The sequence below is a fragment of the Balaenoptera acutorostrata genome, chromosome 4 (assembly GCF_949987535.1).
Source record: "Balaenoptera acutorostrata chromosome 4, mBalAcu1.1, whole genome shotgun sequence".
In the NCBI taxonomy this organism is placed as follows: domain Eukaryota; kingdom Metazoa; phylum Chordata; class Mammalia; order Artiodactyla; family Balaenopteridae; genus Balaenoptera; species Balaenoptera acutorostrata.
Genome location: NC_080067.1, coordinates 133,232,631 through 133,246,360, shown reverse-complemented (window position 1 = coordinate 133,246,360; position 13,730 = coordinate 133,232,631). Strand labels below are relative to the sequence as shown.

The 13,730-nt window shown below is 42.5% G+C and overlaps 1 protein-coding gene across 7 annotated transcripts in view; it reads left to right on the top strand.

The window, feature by feature from the left end:
• The first annotated feature begins 1,225 nt into the window (after window positions 1-1,225).
• Window positions 1,226-13,730, top strand: part of APP (amyloid beta precursor protein) — a 277,465-nt gene continuing 264,960 nt past the window's right edge. For all 7 annotated transcript variants that reach the window (XM_057545417.1, XM_057545416.1, XM_057545415.1 and 4 more), the window contains exon 1: window positions 1,226-1,425. In XM_057545417.1, coding sequence (XP_057401400.1) covers window positions 1,369-1,425 — 57 coding nt within the window. In that variant the 5' untranslated portion in view covers window positions 1,226-1,368. The remainder of the gene's footprint in view (window positions 1,426-13,730) is intronic.

The following is a 13,730-nucleotide window of genomic DNA, read 5'->3' as shown; positions in this document are numbered from 1 at the left end:
AAAAGTAATCCACGGGTCAGGCTTGGATGCCTAGTAAGTAAAGACAGAAGACAACACCTGGGGGAGCTGGCAGAGAAATACTGATTTCTTGGGAAAGAAGCCAGCGTCCTCCTGGCTGAGCCATGATCCCACATCTGAAGTCCGTGCCTTCCTTCCCTCCCACCAGCCCCACTTTGGACTGATTAGCTGATGCTCCTTCAGGTCAAGAGCAGAGGTATCTGGGCAGTTCTAGCCCATTCTAGACTCACTGGATACTAATCCAGCGTTGGATGGCTTGTGTTTAACCTAGGAGAAAGCGGCTTCCCGTAAGGCTGTTTCTGTAATTTAGGACAGACACGAGGAAGAACAAGGACAGAGTTTGAGGTCAAAAGTTCTGAGGTATGGGGGTCTAATGGGAATCATCTTTCCAGACCCTTCCCCTCCTAACTTTCACTTCACCCACATCTCAGATGATGTTACATCCCTGCCTGATTAAAAACAACAACAAAAACTCAGATGGCCGTCCCCTTCTCAAAACAAAAACAAAAACAAAAAACCAAAAAAAGTTTTTTTTAAAAAAAAAACCTTCTTTCAAGGAGAAGTAAATAGGTCGCTGCTTCTTCTTCTCTAGGTCCGGCGCCTTTCTCCTTCGGTTCGGTCTAAAGATAGAAATTCCAGGTTGCTCGTGGTTGCTTTTGACGGGAAAAAAAGGAGGCTTTTGCTCCCTTTACAAGCAAAGAAATCCTATTTCCTTTAAGCTTGTCTTGTTCTCATTCTCTTCCAGAAACGCCTCCCTCACCTCTTCAAACCGAGACAAAAAGCGAAATGCGGATAAAAACGCACCCCAGCAGCAGCCCTTTATACGCTACCCCCGAGAGGCCTGCGGGGTCGGATGAGTCAAGCTCACGGCTCCCAGCGCGGAGCGCTCTAGACTTTTCTGCATCCCAGACGTCCTAGGACTCACCTTTCCCTGATCCTCCGCCGTCCCTCTCCCGGCCCCAGACTCTCCCTCCTACTGCTCGCGGGGCTCAGGCGGCCGGCGGCCGGGGAGGCACTCGGGGAACCGGGGGAGCCGGGGTCGCCGCACCTGTGGGCGCCGGGGGCGCGGGCCCCTCCCGGCCGAGCGGGCGCAGCTCCCCGGCGGCTCCGCTAGGGGTCTCTCTCGGGTGCCGAGCGGGCTGGGCCGGATCAGCTGACTCGCCGGGCTCCGAGCCCCGCCGCCGCGCTGCTGCTCCGTCAGTTTCCTCGGCAGCGGTAGGAGAGAGCACCCGGAGCAGCGCGAGCGCGGGGCCACAGGAGACGGCGGCGGCGGCGGCGACACCGGCAGAGCAAGGGCGCGGCGGATCCCACTCGCACAGCAGCGCACTCGGTGCCCCGCGCAGGGTCGCGATGCTGCCCGGTTTGGCACTGGTCCTGCTGGCCGCCTGGACTGCTCGGGCGCTGGAGGTGGGTGCCGCGCCTCGGAATGGGGTGGGGTGGTGGGGGGGAAGGAGGGGACCCGCTCCCTCTGAGTCTTTAATTCAGAGAAGCCGGGGGGCAGTCGAGGGTACTCCTCTCCTCTCCACGCCCAACACCCCCGCTTGCGGGCGCCCTGCGCATCCCCGCCTCCGGCCCAGCCCTGCCCTGGGGACGCGCGCTCCGGCCAGCGGAGAGGGAGCGGGCGAGGCGTCGGGCCCCTGGGTCCGCGCCAGTCGGGGGCGAGAAGAGGAGGAGGCTGTCCTGAGCTCGGACCCTGACTCAGTCCCTGCCTCGGGGACGGGGGGGAGGCGAGAGACGTACAGATGAGAGATAGGGGGAGGGAGCACGTGGGGAAAACCGAAAATGCAGCGTCCCTGGATCCTGTCCCCGGCACTTAATCGCTGCCCTTCCCTTTCTCTCGGGCCCTGGCGAGGAGGAGTCGGGACAGCTCGGGAAGCTGGGCACCCCCCACCCCCCGCTTCCTTTGCCTTTTCCGCCCCGTTTCACCTTCTCTTCGCATCCCCACCACCCCTTCCCGGCCCGACCTCCTTCCTCCTCCTTCCTCTTCGCGGCTGTTCGGGGCTGCCGCCCGAGTGCGACCCCAACATGCAGGGTCGCGCAACACCCTCGGCAGGCAAACTTTGTACATTTCTGCGTCTCCCTTTTGTGTTAAGTTGAGAGAGAGGGGAGGGGTCGGACACCCGCAGCCGCCTCTCTCCTCTCTCCAAGCCAGGACATTGCGGGCGTTCGCTCGCACCCTCCGATTCTCCCGGTGAGGGCGAAGGTCCCCGGGAACAAAAGCCGCGACACCCCGCCCTCGCCAGCCCGGGGCGCGGTGGGCTGAGCCGCGCTGGTCTGTGCGCCACCGAGGCTGCCGCCTGACTCCCTTCCCCGCGCTGCGCGTCTGTCCCAGAGGGGGCTCTGGCGGCGCCTCGGGGCCCCTCTACTTCCCCCCCACTTCCCAACACCTCCGCGGCTTGCTGATTCTGTGCTCGGTTGTGAAGTCCTTGGGGAGAAATACGCGGAGAGTGGGGTGTGCGTCTGGAAAGGGCAGTGGCTGGTGGTGGGGAGGCACGAGCACTCCCCTCCTGTGCATCAAAGGAGGCGTTTGTCTGATGAAGGCGCGGCCTCTTCCCTGGCAGCGCTGGGCACTCTGGTTTAGCTCCCCTGGGGGCGCGGGCTGCTGTGGAGGGTCCTCAGGGTCTTTTTTTTTAGGGTGCAGATGAAAGGGTTGAATTGAGTGAAGATTAAGACGGAGAAGATGGCGCCTCTGCAGTGCAGCAAAGAAAATCTGTGGAGGCTGCAGCCTGGTGAAATCCACCCACCGCTAGGTGTATAGCAAGTCTTCCCCATTGATCTAACTCTCGAACATTCAGCTAACCCCTGTGCAAAATGACTATTTTCCTTTTTATCTGAAGATGCTTAGAAGTTGTTTGCTTGGCAGCTGGGGCAGAAAAGGTTGTATTTCGAATCCTTTGGGTTCCCATTCTGTATTTTACCATTGGTAACCTCCCTTCCCCGTATGTTTGTTTGTTTGTTTCTCCTTTTCCCCTACCTCATGGTGATTTTCCAAGAAAGCAATTTCTGGACAAATGTTTTCCTGTAATTCCACTGAGACTATACTGACTGTCACACCGTTACAGCTTTTTAGTCCCTAATTTACAAGGTCATTGAACTTTTTCCTCTTCTGTCTTTTTCCTACAAGTGGCTCAGGAATCACCTCAGGGCTAGTTAAGGCAGATTGCTTTAAGAGTTGAAGAATTTGGTTTTCTATTTAAAAAATATATTTAATTAAGGGAGCTGGGATTTTTCCAATACTTAAATTTACTTCTATGATTATTTCAGTTTTTCTGATTGTCTTATTACACATTAAAAGATACAAATTAAGTAATTAACAGCATATCATATCCTTTATAGTTAAAGCTTTTGCCAAAAAGTAAATATTTAACTTTTTTGAGCAATATTTTTTTCTGTGTAAAAGGAGGCAGCGTGTAGGCAAATATGATTCAGATTTCTTTTTTAACCTGTTTGACTGCATTTTTTTGCTCTTCCTCCCATCCTTTTGGACATTTTCACTGGTTACTGTCACCTCCTTCAAAGGGTGGAGGTGAGATTCACAGTTTGCATTTTGCAAAGCGTTAATTGAAAAGTAGGCAATTCAGTCTGATGAGGTTTGAGGGGGATTTATGCAGCTAAATCTCTGTCCACTGAAAAGATGTAATTATGAGTTGACTGTCTTTTGTAGGGCTTAGAAAATAGGTCTGCTGCAGATGGCTCGAAAAAAGAAATGAATAAGGGCAATGACAATGGGGCCTCAGCTTCTGGGGGAAGCGTCATTACCTGAATTGATGACTCTCCCTGGTACAGTGACAGAGTATGAGTTAAAAAGGCCCTGGCATTTATTTATTTAAACTTGATTCCTCTTAAGTTTTGTTTTCCTATATTGTGGGATTTAACCTAATCACAAGTATCTGCTTTCATAGTGGTGCTGATTCACAGATAATATATACCTACTCACACTGGCCAGAACTAACCTAACGGTAGATGCCTGAGCACAGAATAGTGAAGCTCAGATTTGATGGTGAGCTATAAGGAATCACTGTTTCTGCCTGATCTGTGGGAAGCCATGACACGGGCAGGGCACCCAAGTGGCTCTCTTGTCACCCTAACCAGCAGAGGCATGTGATGGGTACTTGGGAGGCCATTAGTACTGCAGAGAAGTACTCCAGAGAGAATAATGATCCCTGGTTCTGGTTGGGGAAATGAAGAGGAACATATAACTAAATAAATCACAAGGTTAAATTAGGAATGACCGATTGAAAAAAAAAAAAAGAAATAATGTGGCCCATTGAATATTGGTTTGAAGAAAAACAGAGAGGTCAGAAACAGATTCACAGACGTAGAGAACGGACTGTGGTTGCCAAGGGAGAAGGGGGGGCGGGGAGGTTGGATTGGGAGTTTGGGATTAGCAGATGCAAACTGTAATATTATATATAGAATGGATAAACAACAAAGCCCTACTGTGTAGCACAGGGAACTATATTCAGTATCTTGTAATGAACCATAATGGAACAGGAAAAAAAGAGAAAAACATAGAGGTTATCCTTGTGGAAAAGGCTTTCTCCCTGTTGCTAGAGGACCTCTATTTTGTGTTACTTTTCATGGCACACTAGAAATTTCTATACAGATATTTGTACGAAGATGAAGGTTGTCAGTCATTCTAGAAATAAACAGCTATTATGTGCCTTTCGTGTGGCCACTAAACTACCATTGAAGAGTGTGGTAAAATTCAGTAGAAATGTACCTTCTCTTTCTGCACGTTTGAGCTAGGTGGGGATATGTATTACCTTAAGAGACTTACAAAGCATCTTCGATTAATATACTTCTCTAATATCTGCCTAGTTATATCAGTTACAAATGCAAAGATAAGCCTTATACATGTACTTTAAAAATGAAGCTCCAGGAAGTAAGGTTTAGATTGACTTGCATACACCTTATTTCCCCTCACCCTCCTTCTCCTGTTCCCAGGAAGTTTGCAGAGTAAATAAGACGGGCACATGATTATGAAAGAAAACAGAAAGTGTTAAGTACCAAGAGGAAAGTACAGATTAAGTGGCATACTGAGTAAAATATTAACAGTATAAACATCTATATATAAGGAATAAAGGAACAGCGGGATGAGATAATCCTGGAGAATTTCTTGGTGGTTCCTTTCCAGTCAGATTTGTATCTCAGGTTGGGGGAAGGGAGATTAAGTCTTTGCTTTTACATATTTGTTTACATACTTCTCTCCATCTTTCCCCTCCTAGACACGCACGCGCGCGCGCGCACACACACACACACACACACACACACACACACACACCCCTACACCCCTGAGGGTGTGGGTGGAGCCAGTGTAGGATTTGATTTTCTTAGTTTCTCATCTATTCATTTGGGACCTTTTTAATTGACTCTCTTTTTGGACCAAGCTCTCTCCTGTAGCCCTGAAGATAGTCTGGTGAACAAAACCGTCATTTGCTTCAGGAAGCTTCCAGTCTAGTGGGGAAAACAGACCATACACAAATCATTATAAGTGTGTGCTCATGAACTGTGACAGATGCTGAGACAGAAAGCAAAGGTGCAGGGTACACTCTGGAGAGGAGTAGGGAATTCCAAATAAGGAGGTGAAGGACCGAAGGTGAGGGGCTGAAAGCAGGGTCTGAGAGCTCTGAGGTGGCATCTTCAGTAGGACCTTGACTGAGGGAATGAGTACATGATGAAAAAAGTGATTCACTGGGCAGCAATGAGGAGGCTGGGGAAAATAAAATGTTTAGCTTGTTGTTGTTTTTTTTTCTGGTACTTTTCTACCTCTTCATCTTCTACTTGACTATGAAATGGTTTCCTTTTTATAGTAGGACCTCACATACATATGTATGGAGTGAGAATTGATACTAGCACCATCTTCTGCAAATCCCTGGGGATGCTGTCACCCTGTGTTCACAGCCTGTATCCAGATACACCCTCATGAGTGGCTGGAGGAAGATGGAGGGTGGCAGGCAGAGGAGGCCAAAGTGAAGGAATGAGCAGACGCCCTGAATGAATAACAAGTTTAAGCCAGAAAATGTCTATTTCTTAGTTTTCCTTGTAGTTGTTAGTAAAAGGAAAGCAAATAGCACCTGAACCCTCAAACTGAATTTGGAAATGAAAACCAGAGGAAGGGGAAGATGTTATGTAACTGTTTTTTCAGTTTAATGTGGATAGTTTAAGAAATAACTGTTTCAGTGAGGACACTAGTGTTTTTCTTTGAAAAAAAAAAAAATCTGGTGAATTTTCCTCTTCAGATTAATGGTTAATAGATACGCTTTCCTGGTACCTTTTTAGAAGTAGAAATGCACCAGAAACTGGATTCGAATGTCCTGCTCTAGGAATAAAGTAAGTCATTGAAAAAATAAGAGGAAAAGAAAAAGCCTGGACATGTTCATGAACTAATAGATATATGAAAAAGGGATGCCGAATAGATTAGTTAACTGACTATTCAGAGTGGGATACAGAAGACTCAGTTTCACATGTGAAGTCTTAGCTGAGATGGGGAGCTCAGAGGCCAGTTTACTTATTTCGTGTGGCTACGTTTGGAAGAAACATCAAATACAGATTTAGCTTAAGCGTTGCTAGGATTGTAGTATTTTACGAAAGAAGGTAGTGGTTGAAATGGGGAAAATGAAAGGCTTTTAAAAGCCAGCTCTATGGAAAACAGTGCAACTGTTCCTACATTTATAGCCTTGATTTCGACCAACGTGATGTCAGGCCAGCGACCAAGTCGTGGAGTTTCTCACGTGTTCTGGGAAGGCAGCATTTCACATTGATCAGGATATTGACTGCGGGTAGCTCATGCCTCAGTTTCTTCCCTTGTAAAGTGGGGATAATAATGTTTATGGTTGTTGAAGATGGAGTAAATATATATGTAAAATTCTTGGAACGGTAAAGGAGTAAATACATGTGTAACATGATGGCACCTTATAAGCACTACCTGTTAGTTACAGTTACTATTGATGATGATGATGATGTAAAATAGATACATTTAATCTCATACATTGTTGAAAGTTAAAAAAAAAAACTACATGATGTCTCATGACTTACTGACTAATGCACTTACCGACCAGTTAAGACTGTTACAGGAATTTGGCAGCTTGTTTCTGAGAAGAATGAATTAATTTGATTTAAATTGTAAAAAAGACATTGCAGATAAAATTTTTATCACAAATAAAATTTTTAAAATATATATTATAAAATTTCATTTATTAAATATTCATATGTATTTTATATTTCAGTTGGCTTTTTTAAAAAACATTAAGACAATTCATGCTAATAGAAAAACTTGAACAATATACAGAAATATGTAAAAAGCATAAGCAGTTGTTACACAAGTGAGTAAGACCTATTTTAAATATGTGCACCCTGGCAGCTTGCTAGACATGTCTAAAATTGAGCAAGTTTGTATTCTGGCTCGATTATTAACTCACCTATTAGTTGATTATCAGCTGTGTGCAAAGAGCTGTGAATAAGCTTGGTTTAGTTCTCAGCAAAACCTTTTCGAGAAAAGTGAATAAACAGGTTTGGCCAATCTAGGCAGAAATGGAAGATTTCAAATGCCAGCAAAAGAATTTTGATGCTCCCTAGAATAGAAGCTTGAAATAATCTTCATCAGAGGACCAGGAAACCAAAAAAGCAGACTGCTTGAGAAGGTAACACTTCTGTAAGAAATCAGTTTTCAAAATAAAATGAATTATTTTACTAGCTAGATGATGAGAAATTCTATGCTGGTCTACTCTAAAACTTTATAGTGATCTACTGCTTAATTTAAAGCATAGTTTTTTAAGTCAGCATATTTTGCTCTTCATAAAATAAAAGGTTTCTAATCTCAGTTTCAAAATTAGGCTGAAGATATTTGAGAATACCCCAAATTGGTGATACTGTGGTTAAGGTATTATTAACACAGTGAAGAATCAATAAGCAAAATCCCAAGGAATCTATATATTTTTTTTAATCACACCAGTTCATGTATTTCTTTATCACTGTCCTGCTCAATCAAAAAAAGTGAGTTCAATCAGAGGATGCAATTATTGTAGCCGTGTTTGAAATAAACATGCTGCTCAGAGTGGATACAGTGAGGAATGCAGGTACCACAACCACTTATGTAGGGTGAATGAGCAGGGGCAAGGAATAAGCAAGATGAACATTTCAGAACAGAGAAAAGAACAATAACCCCGTTTTGTAGATGAACAAATTCTAGAATTCTTAAGGTCTTATTAGGGGTGGACCCCAGTATTTGTATCTTCTAATTTCCAGATCGTCTCTCTCTTTATTTTTTCTTCCCAAGTTGAGATGATTTTTAGTTGAGAAGTTTGAGCAAGAAAAAAAATTTTTGGTGATTTATTTTGTTGATATGAAATAGTTCTTTGCTTGAGTCTCTTTCATAGAGAATCTAATAACTTGTCCTATGCTCTCATTTTGCTTCCGCAGAAATCCACATTCTATCTTCACTAAAGAATGTTTAAGTCATCCTAGGTGATTGGGACTGATAAATTACTTTTCATCCTTAAAGGATGCTTATGAGAATAAGAGAACTGCTCTATCAAAAAGAGTCATTTGTATTAAGTGAAGAAATGCATTGTTACTCTTGTTGCTTTGTTAAATTTCAAAGCTTTAATGACTGATATATTTTGACCTGGTGGAGACATTTTACAGGAATAAAGACAAGAGGTTTAATCCTACACTTGAGATACATTTGTCTACTTTAGACCTGACCTCTTACCCCCAAGTGACCACAAACTCATTTGTTGTTTCTCCTGTCTAAACGTGCTGGATTACAATAAAACTAACAAGGCAACATAGTTTTTATTTTTACTCAAAAATGAAGAAAATAGTACTATTAAGGCTTGGTTAGTCCAAAAAAAGGACTTTTTATGTTCGCTCTTACTAATGGATGGCTTTTCAAAAGCATAATTATTGTTTTTATAAATAATACAACTCAGTTATTTTGTAATGGAATTAATAGGCACACATGATAAAGATAGATAAGTGCTGTTTTGTCACCATATTTATTGATTTTTTTTCATCTTTCGAAGAAAAGAGGCCTTATCAACTTTGAAGATTGAGCCTTTAAAACTGATGCAAACTTTCTGAAATCTTTGCTTAACTCTTCAGAGACTAACATAAAAACTTATCGTATGAAAAGTTATATTTGAGAGCAAATATTCCCCATGCTGATGCTCTTAATTACTTACGTTTTTTTTTTTTAAACAAATAGTTTTGTCATTGCGGTGTATTGGTTTGAAGATACAAATGGTGAGTTTTTAAGAAACTCCCATAGAAACTTGCAAATATGCAGACTGATCATTCCAAGAATAATTTATTCAGATACTTACATATTAGATGAATGAGCAATTTAAAATTAAAATCAAATTTCTATAGAGAAGTTACTAGCATATTTTCATACACAGAAACTTAGATTTTTATAGGCACACCCAGGAAAGGAAAATTCACTCCTTCATTTAACCAATATTTTTGAGGTCCCTCCCCTCATGGGAGTTTACAATATAATGAGGGGTAGACAGAATAAATAGCAGTAATAGGGGACTTGGAAAAAATTAAGGTGGGTAAGGATATCATAAGCAAATGTAGGTGGAAATCTGCTGTGTGATATTTTATGTGGTGTTATCAGGAAAATTCTCTGACCTGGTCACTACCCAAATGTAAACTTAGATATCTCGAGGAGAGAACTATTTATTCACTGTGATGTAAAACAATAACCAGAGACACAGATCTACTTTGGCGGTTAGATATTAAAAACAAAAATGGTGGGGCAGGAACTCAGGAAGGTCTAGGAGGCTGAAGGAAGCCTATTTCCTACAAACAAGAAACAGGGGAAAGGATTTTTACCTGAGAGGGTCCTGCTCAGTTTCAAATCCAGCTCACCCCATTATTTCAGAATCCCTATCCACATGCGTGGCATGTCCTCCACATATGTATTTGTAGAACAGAACAATTTTCCCAGGTGGTGAGAGTACCAGTTTCTTGTGCTTTTCTGTATTTTCCAAGTTGCCTAGAGAACTCTTGAACTGCTGCTATGACAAATCAGCATGTAAAAATTTAAATGGGAAGGGTGAAGTTATTCCTGCCTCAGAAGCATGGGAAAGTCAAGTAAGCAGAGGCAGAAAGCGCCAGGAGGGCAAAGAGTAGGTGTGGCCAGACTTCAGTCCATTCAAAATTTGCAAATCTGAATGGTCCCTGTGTATAAAGGAGTTCCAGAGGCACACTGCCCCCTCTCTTTGCCCGAAGATAGAAGGTCCACACAGAGTTCGTGAATCCTGGAGATTTCTCCAAATGAAAAACTTCCTGGGACTTCCCTGGTGGCACAGTGGTTAAGAATCCGCCTGCCGGGCTTCCCTGGTGGTGCCGTGGTTAGGAATCTGCCTGCCAGTGCAGGGGACACGGGTTCGAGCCCTGGTCCAGCGAGATCCCACATGCCGTGTAGCAACTAAGCCCATGTGCCACAACTACTGAAGCCCGCATGCCTGGAGCCTGTGCTCCACAGCAAGAGAAGCCACCACAATGAGGAGCCCGCGCACCGCAACGAGGAGTAGCCCCCGCTCGCTACAACTAGAGAAAAGCCTGCGCGCAGCAATGAAGACCCAGTGCAGCCAAAAATAAGTTAAAAAAAAAAAAAAAAAAAAGAATCCTCCTTCCAATGCAGGGGACACAAGTTCGAACCCTGGTCTGGGAAGATTCCACATGCGGAGCAACAAAGCCCGTGCGCCACAACTACTGAGACTGCGCTCTAGAGCCCACAAGCCACAACTACTGAGCCTGCATGCCACAGCTACTGAAGCCTGCGTGCCTAGAGCCCGTGCTCCGCAACAAGAGAAGCCACCGCGATGAGAAGCCTGCGCACTGCAACGAAGAGTAGCCCCCGCTCGACACAACTAGGGAAAGCCCATGCATAACAAGGAAGACCCAACGCAGCCAAAAATAAATAAGTTTAGTTTTAAAAAGTTTATTGTATACTGGAGTATAGTTGATTTACAATATTGTGTTAGTTTCAGGTATACAGCAAAGTGATTCAGTTATACATACATTTATTCTTTTTCAGATTCTTTTCCCGTATAGGTTACTACAGAGTATTAGAGATCCCTGTGCTGTACAGTAGGTCCTTGTTGATTATTTTATGTTATTAGTGTGTATATGTTAATCCCAACTTTCTCATTTATCCCTCCCCCAACCCCCAAATTGGGATTTTTAATATCCCCATTTAAGAGATGAGCAAAATGAGGTTTGGCATAGGGGGAAATCATCTATGTAGTGATTGACATCATGTCTTAATTGTGATAAGATCTCATTAATTGGGAGACTGCCATTATATCATTATAGTGATAAGTAATACTATTGTTTATTATTGTTTTCATAGTAATGTGTTACCATTATTTTTTTTAAATTTATTTATTTATGGCTGTGTTGGGTCTTCGTTTCTGTGCGAGGGCTTTCTCTAGTTGCGGCAAGCGGGGGCCACTCTTCATCGCGGTGCGCGGGCCTCTCACTATCGCGACCTCTCTTGTTGCGGAGCACAGGCTCCAGACGCGCAGGCTCAGTAATTGTGGCTCACGGGCCCAGTTGCTCCGCGGCATGTGGGATCCTCCCTGGACCAGGGCTTGAACCCGTGTTCCCTGCATTAGCAGGCAGACTCTCAACCACTGCGCCACCAGGGAAGCCCCTGTGTTACCATTATTATCACTATTTTTTGTTAGTACCTGTAAGAATTACCACTATTACTTATAAATATTGCTATGATAGTAATAAGCATTACTATTAGTAATATAATAAGCATTACTATTATAGTAATTAGTATTACTATAAATATGACTAAGTATTACTATCATCACTATTAGTAGTGCTTAAAATGACTATTATTACTTGCAGTAAGTATTGCTGTTTTTCTTGTAACAAGTGTTACTGTTATTATCACTATTGCTTTTTTATTATTTAGAAAAATAAATACTATTATTATTTGAAAAAAAAAATGCTGAGGCAGAGAAGGGACTATTGACTGTGATCACACAGTTTCCTGTAATTTGTTTCATAGCTCACTACAGTGCCTTACATCTAGTATTTATGAAATATTTGACAAATGTTTTAAAATCAGGACTCTAGGAATTTTATACTGTAATGATAATTATGTTTGATTTTTGACAGTTGAATTAACTTCTGTTTATGAAAATTGTGAATGACACCTAACCATAAGTGTACAGAAAAAAATTAAGCCTTTTAACTAAGATTTATTTTTTTCAGCCTTTTCTAAAACATTTTATTGTGAAAAGGTTATATAAATGCTGTCAACAACTTTATTTGCAACTCTTTATTTCAGACATTAAGTTGACCTAGCAGAAAAATGCCTTGTTCGTGAAATATTTCATCAATCCTCTGATTGATTGGGACATTTTCAATTGAGGATGCCTAGAAATGATTTTCTTTGAATAAGATAGTGGAATTTAGAAAGCAAACATTGTGTATTGGAATGAAATTGAGTGGCCATCAAAATGAAAATTTCATTATCATTGTCTCTTTTCAGTTTTCTGCTTTTTTGCCATTTTACAGCTAATATTTACTTTTTTACTTTAATGTGAACCAGGATCAAAATTGGCCCTTTAAGAAAATAACTGAAATTCTGTTACTTCTATTCTCTAAAGGAATTGTACTTTTCAAGTTCAAGGGCTTGAAGCCAATGCCACTATATGCTATTAACTTGACAGGCATTGAAAATCTAATTGAGGTCATTATGATTAGCCTTGTGTCTTGTCAGTGTTTTCTCAGGCTTGTTTTTAACGTTTTGTGTCAAGTTTTAAATCCTCTTACACCACAGAATCCAGAAAATTGCAATCCAATAAAAGTAAACTAAATTTGAAAATCCTATAGTTGTTTTGTGCGGGGCAGGTTCTTGGCTAACTGATAGGACGATGGAACAGGAAGGCAGCTTATGTACTTCTGTTGACTTGAGGAATTGTGAAAGGCTCCACTTTCAAAAATACATTTGTGACAAAACTGCAATTTTGGAATCACTGCATACTTGTTAATGAATTATGAGAGGAGGAAATTCTCTGAGCGTGACCATGTGACTGAATGGCTCAAACAGTAGAAGCAAAGGCTGCTGGGTAGAGAGCTATCTTAAGATAGTGCAAGTCCCGGGAACTTGGGACTGAGTAATTAATCAACGTGGCCATTTGAGACATCCAGGACAAAGATGGTGAACAGGGAGGACGTACTTAAATGAACAAGATAGGAAGCAGCCCCACCCAGCTCCCAAGCAATTCCTTTCCTTGTCTGTATTTGCCATTTAAATATTTCACTTCAGTTTCATGAGCCTGGACTCAAAGGTTAAATTTGTATCTTTGTGAATTTTCTGGGTGGTGCTGTAAGGACACAGATAGGAAGTATTGAGTTTGTTGGGAATATTTCTTGTGTGTGTGTTCTTAGTTGTATTATTGACTTCATAAATTGCCAGTAAAGAGAAAAACATTTTAGCTTAAGTTTTGGGTTTTTTTTCCTGGAAAAAAACAAAACATTGGTTAAAATATCATTCTCAGGGTTTATTGCCATTGTTAAATTATTTACGCTTTTTAAAAAAATCTGACATGTAACCTCATTGTTGGTTTGCTCATTCATCTCAGAAATGTAACACGTGAAACTCAAACCCAAGCCTGTCAATTGATTCTTCTGTTAGCAGATGAGGGGAAAGTTTAATGCAGGATGTTTAATTGGAT